At 33.2% G+C, this 7,964-nt stretch overlaps 1 protein-coding gene across 1 annotated transcript; it reads right to left on the reverse strand.

Moving 5' to 3' along the window:
- Positions 1 to 342: 342 nt before the first annotated feature.
- Positions 343 to 7,760, reverse strand: LOC145685877 (uncharacterized). Its single transcript, XM_081758596.1, has 4 exons — positions 7,461 to 7,760; positions 5,741 to 5,918; positions 4,427 to 4,523; positions 343 to 469 (listed from the first exon to the last, which is right to left on the reverse strand). Exons 1-4 carry the CDS (start codon positions 7,677 to 7,679, stop codon positions 406 to 408), a joined length of 558 nt encoding a protein of 185 aa, XP_081614722.1. The 5' UTR covers positions 7,680 to 7,760; the 3' UTR covers positions 343 to 405.
- Positions 7,761 to 7,964: the final 204 nt, after the last annotated feature.

Raw genomic sequence — 7,964 nt, forward strand, 5'->3', positions numbered from 1 at the left:
TTGGAAGAAAATTCATCCTCAATAATTTACTGGAGAGATAAGGTGACATCGACACTGTCAGAAGTATACAAACTATTTACAGTAAATCTGTGCAGTTAGTGGACAACCTAGTGGATAAGCATTATCCCTAACCTTACATATATCATTAATTTTGGATGTTCAATATATGAAATCTTCATTTCAAAACTTTCCAGTGCAATTTTTTTTTTTACTTATTTATTTACTCCTATCTCTCCCCGATCATAACTGTTATGATTTCGCATCCTGCTGCTACATAATTGAAATAAATTATCCCTACATTCTACGCAATAACTGATATAAGGTTCCATGAAAACAATCAGCTTGTATTACAATGTTATTTATTGAACTTATTTACATATTTTGTATTATTTCTAACTTATTTCCTTAATTGGGTTCCTCAACTTCAACGGCGTGACCTTCCACTACAGGTTTTGAATTTCTTCGTTCTCTGCAAAATAACGATCATAAATACGTACTGAAAAACATGTAATTGATTGCACAGTTAAAAGAAAACATTCATATTGTTTACCTTATAAATACGCTCTCATTAAAATACATTATTATTCTTTGAAGTAAGTGCCACACAAGGCAACAGAGTCTGGCACTCGTTTCTCAGATCTGGTGATCCATGGCTTGGAAGCACTCCAAATATGATCTCTATAGCATTACGATAGAATTTTTTATAGTGAATTAATATTCCCTAATCGAGCTCACCTATTCAGATGTTAGATTTGTAGTGTGACACTTCTTATTCAAAGTGTCTTGACTATGTCAAATACAATATAATTCATCTTCCCATACTGAAAATTAATAAAGTAATTTTAAACACTACTATACACAAACATTACCCAAACACTCTTTCGGTTTAGCGACATCCCTTATATTCTACATTTTACGTTTTACAGCCTTATTTGATTAAATTTTGACGATCACTCATAAGAAACACTTGAAAGGAAAGAATCGCGTTTGTTACAATTACAACATACTCTCCCACAGTCTGATATTAAGTCGTCTCGGGATCGCACGAATCTGTCTGGGTCATACAGGGTCAGGGATCTGACTACTTCGGGATCACGAGTCACGAAGTATGTTACTCGTTTCATCACTGGTACCACTGCATGGTATTTATTCACTTTACCTATTTCAATGTTCTAGTGCCAGTAAATTTTCAGTAAAGTTTTTTTTTTTAATTTCCTAGCTGAAAATGTGCATTGTTCTGTGAGAGCATCAATTGAGATAAATCCAGAAAATGTCATATTGACTCACTCGGTACTGTTGTATAAGCACGGCGTTACGAAAAACAAACGAAGTAATCACTGATATAAGAAATCACTGAGAGATGGAAGAACAAATATTTACTTATTTCTGTAATTTTCTCTCCATGCCTTGTATGAAATGCAATCTGATCTCACGATTCACAGGAAAGATAGGTCATAAGTGTGTGAACCTATATACCTTGTATTCTTCACGGAGCAACATAAATGACAGACGATGACCTACAAGGTGTTATCCTGCGTCACGTACAACAGAACGCATGGGAAAGTGTAGTTCGCAATTCACAGGAAAAGTGTAGAATTTACTAAAGTAGGCACCGTGTACACGGACAACTTCGTACCATTTTGCAACGAGTTTGGAACATACCTTAGAGGTTCAATGAAACATTTCTCTTTAAAAATAAAAAAATAAAAAAGTTACTGGTGACTAATACGTAAAGAGGTGTTGAACAACAATTCACTGGAATTATTTGTGACAGTAAAACAAACGGATTTTAATCCTGAGCCTTACAGCGGAGGAATACATCTTTGCAACGTTTCATTCTTTCAAAACACAAGAATCACTGATAGGAAGACATGCATATTGCCTTCATCATACATATCAAATGAAGAAGGGATGACTCATTACCGTAAATGTAACACTAAGTTTATTTGACCCATATTCATGGAACGTCGTGTTGGAGTCATTAGCGTCGTTTCACAATTCATTATAGAGAAGTAATAAATACTCCTGCGACCTATCGACCTAGTTCTTTATATCCCATCTTTGAAAGCAGAAACATTTCTCAGTGTACATGGCACAAGGCAGGAAAATCACTTCATTTACTTCAATCCAGTCAAATTCTGAATGCATTTTAAGACCTATGTCTCCCTATTTATTTTCCTGTTAATTTGTTGTTGAGTGTTTACGCATACGCATACTTTGGCGTGCTCCATCCTATTGAAATCTTTTTGTCTTTGGGGGAAAAAACTACTCTTACTTTTTAAATTTTTTTTTATTACTGCCACTGCTGAATGAAGTCTTTATCTTGTGGATAAAACATTAACCTTTATTTCTTGTTCAATTTTAGTGTTGATTACTTCTTTTTCATACTGAATGAAGTCTTATCTTCCGGGAAACTCGGGAATGTCTTTGTAAGAGAGAAATGTGCATTTACTATTATTTTGTCTTTTAACAAAATTTTCTAACTGCTGAAGTCTTTATCTTCTAGGAAAAAAAATCTGTTTCTTGATTAGTTTTAATGTTATTTTACTTCTTTTCTATCTCCTGAATGAAACCGTATCTTCTGAGAAGGAAAAAAAAACTACAATACCATTCTGTATCTTAATTAATTATAGTACTTTATTGCTTGTTTCTATACTTAACGAAATAATCTTATCGTCTGGAAGATACTGCAATTGCATATTCCTCTATTACAATGGCATTGCAGAGTTTTCCAGAATGTAAGATGGTTTCATTTAGTATAGAAAAGAAGTAATTAACTCTAATCAATCAAGAAAGAGGGTGGTATTGTAGTTTTTCTCTCATGAGATGAGTTCGTTCAGTAGATAGAAAAGATGTAAAATAACACTAAAATTAGTCAAGAAAAAAATAGGTTAGTTGCTTTCTGTTTTTCATGCAGCAGGTAGGAAATGTTTTTAGAAGGCAAATATAACAGTAAGTGCCTATCTCTCTATTACTCTGACATCGCAGTTTTCAAAAAATTAAATTTCCTGCAGTATAGAAAACAAGTAATCAACACCAAAATTAATCAAGGAATAAAAGTTATTCTTTAAAAAAAAAAAAAAAAAGATTTCATTCAGCAGATAGGAGTAATCAAAAAATAAAATTAACAGAGGCACTTTCTTCCAGAAGACAAGAAAATAAAAATGTAAACAGTAACGAATCTCGATTTTAGTTAAAATTTCCATCCTCCGAGGAAAGTAAGAGGCAAGTTGCTAAATTATAAGGGATAATAAAATAATAAATACATACAAGGTAAACATTTCATCTCATTTCACTGTGTACTAATACATGAATGCGTAAAAATGAACTCATCTCGCTATATAAAATACAAAGACCTAAGTGATTGAGTGACCGACAGATCTTTGCACAGGCCAAATCGCTTAAGATAGACAAGTTAAATATGGACAGTACATGGGATTTGTTACGTAGGATACCACTAAGGAAGGATTTTTGCAAACTCGAAAGGAAGGGGAGGAAAATAGGTGTGGGACGTATTTTTAAAATATGACCATATCTCCGAATTCCTTAAGGTTACAGACTTGAAATTTGATATTCGGATGTTCCATTTCAAATAATTTGACATATTTAAGCGGTTTTTGATATTTTAGTACAAAGGAAAAAAAGAAAAAAAAGGTGAGAAAGAAAAGAAAAGGAGTGAGGATTACAATTATTATAAGACGTCGAAATCTCTGAATTTATGAAGGTTTGAAACATGAAATTTGGTATTTTCATATTATTTAAAATAAGTAGATAAGAATTTAAGCGCTTTTGAAATATGCCTCGGAGGTAAGAAAGGGGGGTGGAAAGAAAAATGGATGGGGATTATAATTATTATAGTAAAGTATTTAATCCCTTAAGGTGAGAGATTTGAAGTTCAGTATTTCCATTTCTCAGTTAAAATACTTTGCCACGTGTTTCGGCCCTTTTTTTCTTTTTTGACATGCTAGTAAAAAGGGAAAGAAACGATGTGGAGAGGAGAAAAAAAAGGTGGGGATTACAATTATTCTAATAAAATGTCGATATCTCTAAATTTTTTAAGATTTGAAATATGGAAGTAACTTCTCATTTAAAATTATTACAAAAGCGTTTTATGATACATATCCTGAAAGGAAGAAAAAGGGAAGGATTACAATTATTATAATAAGATGTTCATATCTTGGGGTCCGGGAAAGTAAGAGGCATTGAAACGGTTGAAATCTCTTTTTCCTCCAAATCCACAGAATTCTATGCATATGATATTGATCTAGTGACCTATAGATGTGAGAAATGTAGTGAATACAAAACGTATATGTAGAGAAAAACGTGTCCATGGACTAAGTTGCAGATCCCAAAGCTTATTTAGTGATGGTAAAAACTTTCCAATCTATCTCGTAATTGTAAGGAAAAAAGGTAAAACAATACTTACCTACGCAGTAGTCTAGGCTCCGCCTGCTGCAGCCAAACACCCAATACTTTCTTCACCGTTTCTTCTGTTGCGACGATGTACATCTTACGAACAGCAGCTGAAAAGAAAGATAGAATTTCAAGCAAATACTAGCGATTTTTATTCTTTAAAAAAAAAACTGTCATTTGAAATAAATTTCCCTCTTAAATAGCTTTACGGAATTATGGTATGGTTTCTAAACATGGATACCTAGAGCTGAAACTAATTCCTATATTATTTTTCAAGTCACCTAAGCTAGGCCCCTATTTTGTGATTTTTATGTAAGGGTACTATAGAAAGATATCTTCCACCACACTTTTGGTATATTATATAATGGAAAAGTTACATTTTTCGATACAAGTGTAACAAGACTTTCTTCCGGTGCCCTTAGTGGTGATATGGTTTTGAGTCAACGTTTAAAGTCACCTTAAATAACACTACCAAAAACATATTAGGTTTTGGCTAACTTCGTTGTCACGAAAAATTGAAAGATGAAGACGACAGAAAGACGAAAGTTTGACTATTCGCCGTCTTGAAAGCCTGCAACTTTTCTCTTTTTATACTGGAATTATGGTAACTTCGAAAGCTATGTTCTTCTAGTGTTTTATCTGCGTTCCAGTGTTAGACAAAGAGCTCTGAAATTTTGCACCTTTAAAATATCGGCAGGGGAGACAGTTTGGCATACTGTGTAATACTACCAGACTAACAGTGTTGCCAACCCAACAAAGTTATATTCGTGTGGTAGACAGTATCAAATTTACAGGTATACACGAAAAGTCTGGTGCAAAATTATACTTCACAGTAGTGATTCCTACACTGTACTTCAATTTAAATTCGTTGACACTATTGACTTTATTTAGCCCTGGAATCATTCCTACCTTGGAATTTTATTTGGTTTTAGATTTTCCGTACACCTTACAAATTCTTTTGAATGCTTTTTCAAGCAAAGATTTGTTTAAATATGTACTTTGCCAGTAAAGCTTTGTTTACAACATAGAGTGTTGGATTAGTTATTGAATTTTCTATACATTCTACACAGATGTTATATTCACCCAGTAAGGGTGAACACATTTACATATTTTACTACTTGACAGTAAAAGAATCCTAAAGTACTCAAAGCATTCTTTATTCATGAAGAATTACTTCTGATTGCTTGGGACATACTAATATGAGAACACACGTCCAGTACGAGAGAAGTAAGACTTAATAATTAGCAAACTGGAATTTTGTATGGTTACTAGCATAAATAAATAAATGAAGTTAAATATTTCAGTACAACTTTTCAAATCAACTTACTGTTGATCTTATTGTACATTTGGTTGGACCCAAAGGTGTGCTTTTTTGCTTCATGATCCTTGGTTTCCTGCCAGAGTAGGAGAATTCCATTGCGAGTTTGTCGCACAAAGTTCTTCTTATTGCATTGTGAGCGAAACCTTTTAAAATCCTTACCACCAATTGACAGTAATACTTTTACCTGAAAGAAAGGAAAGTATTTAGATCTAATGCATGCTGAAATCAAAAAGAAAAACAATATATATAAGGGTCCGTATTGTTGTTTTTCTACCAGTGGAAAGTGGGGGCGCGGTGGCTCAGTGGTAGAGCGTTCACCTCTGGTGCTTGGGGTCCCGGGTTCGATCCCAGCCCCCGCCAAGTGAACTATGTGGTGGACAAACGCCGTGCTCGTGGGCTTTCTCGGGGTTCTCCCGTTTCCTCCCACTTTCTTCATTCCACCACTTCATTCATCTCTCATCATCACCGTCTTCTTTAGCCTAACCGGCATAATCGTGGGACGTAAAACTCAAAGATTTCATTTCATTTCATTTTCTACCAGTGGAAAAAAAAACAAAGCATGAATGAAACTAGATTAATTTTTAGATACCGTAATGTGAAGTGTGAAAAAAAAAGGCGTGGGGTTCTGAGTTTCACGGAAGGCCGTATCAAATGGGCTACGTGACTAACAAAAACTGTTTGCCTGGGATTTATTTGGTAACTTTCAGCTTTATATCGGAATAGCGGTTATTTAAAAGGACCATTGTCCGTTTGAATTAGAAAAAATACTATATATATATATATATATATATATATATATATATATATATATATATATATATATATATATATATATATATATATATATATGTGTGTGTGTGTGTGTGTGTGTGTGTGTATGTATATGGAAATTACATACACTTCCAAAAGTAACAAGTAACAGTGGGTTAATCAGTGCTGCCAACAAGCAGTGTCAGAAAATAGCTAAATGACGCACAAATACTAGCTAAAAATGGCTCAACTTACCTTAACTTATAGGTAACAGAATTTAGGAATAAAGAAACTAAATATTTGGTACTTTAAGTCTACTAGTTTACAAAGATGTTCTAATATTATTTATATTTTGATATCCTCAAATCAAACAGTTTCACAATATAATTTTGTTCCTTCATTGACTAGAAGTAATAAAATCTCTTGAATTATTTTCAAATTCTAATGCTGGGTATGGCTTGATAACACTATTGATCTATCACAAAAATATATACATGCACATGCACGCATCTCAACAAGAAAAACTCCACCCAAACTAAAAATACACTAGAAACTAATCAAACAAATTGACTATGGAGAAACCAGATCCAGGAATCCCAATTTACCGTGACGGATAGGTGAGACTGATAAAAGATATCTAATTTACTGTGACAATGTAAGTGCTGTTGTAAACAAAAGAATTAGAAAAATACCAAGATAAACTACTTTTTTTTAGGTTTTTCATATTTTCTAGAAAAAAAAATGACTGCAAAAGATTTAATTGCCGCCTAAATGACTATATTAGCAAGTATGAATGGCAAGTTGACCAAAATTATAGTCCATAGCTAATGCACATGATAATGGCTAAATTGGCAAAAATGGAGTTGATGCTAACATTTAGTCAAAAGAGAGATGTTCCAAAAAGACGTAAATTAAAAGATATAACAAAGATTTGAAACCTGCTTCATAACTTGTACAGGTTTGATAGGATACTTACATATTTCTTTCCGAAGTTAGGTTCTTCAAGCTTTCTCTCAAATGTTTGAAAATCATTCAACGTTCGCAGAGGCAGAAGGCCAAGAAGTTCGGATTCTTCGTTTATGGACTCTGCTTTCACACTCACACCATTACTTAGAAGTATGTCGACCTTCTTCTTGACGGAAGATACTCTTTCACTAAGGTCAGCTAAAGTAGATTGCATTTGGTCAAATACCATTCTGATATCTGCAATAAATTTTAGGAATATTGTTTTGAAGGTGTTAATATAACTAGAAAATATATTATTTCACAAACCATTGAAACAATTAAATGTACATTCATGTTCAAAATGATTGTCGCATATCTATAACTGTCTTCTTGTGGAAAATTTTATAGGGAAAGAATTATAAGGACGTAAATTAGAATGAGTAAAACAAATGGACAAGAAAGTTTTACTTTCGTTTTATTGTTCTTATTTACTGCTCTTTTGACATGAAATTTGCCACATACATGTCTTTGCCGA

The sequence above is a fragment of the Thermobia domestica genome, chromosome 5, assembly GCF_964235325.1.
Source record: "Thermobia domestica chromosome 5, izTheDome1.hap1.1, whole genome shotgun sequence".
Classification (NCBI taxonomy): Eukaryota; Metazoa; Arthropoda; class Insecta; order Zygentoma; family Lepismatidae; genus Thermobia; species Thermobia domestica.

What these genes read in the sequence shown, in the direction of transcription:
- LOC145685877 (XM_081758596.1), bottom strand. Translation starts at nt 7,679, where the DNA reads ATGGTATTTGACCAAATGCAATCTACTTTAGCTGACCTTAGTGAAAGA. An exon ending in CTAACTTCGGAAAGAAATAT is followed by an intron (nt 5,919 to 7,460) that starts GTAAGTATCCTA and finishes CCTTTCTTTCAG; the next exon opens with GTAAAAGTATTACTGTCAAT. An exon ending in AATGTACAATAAGATCAACA is followed by an intron (nt 4,524 to 5,740) that starts GTAAGTTGATTT and finishes CTTTCTTTTCAG; the next exon opens with CTGCTGTTCGTAAGATGTAC.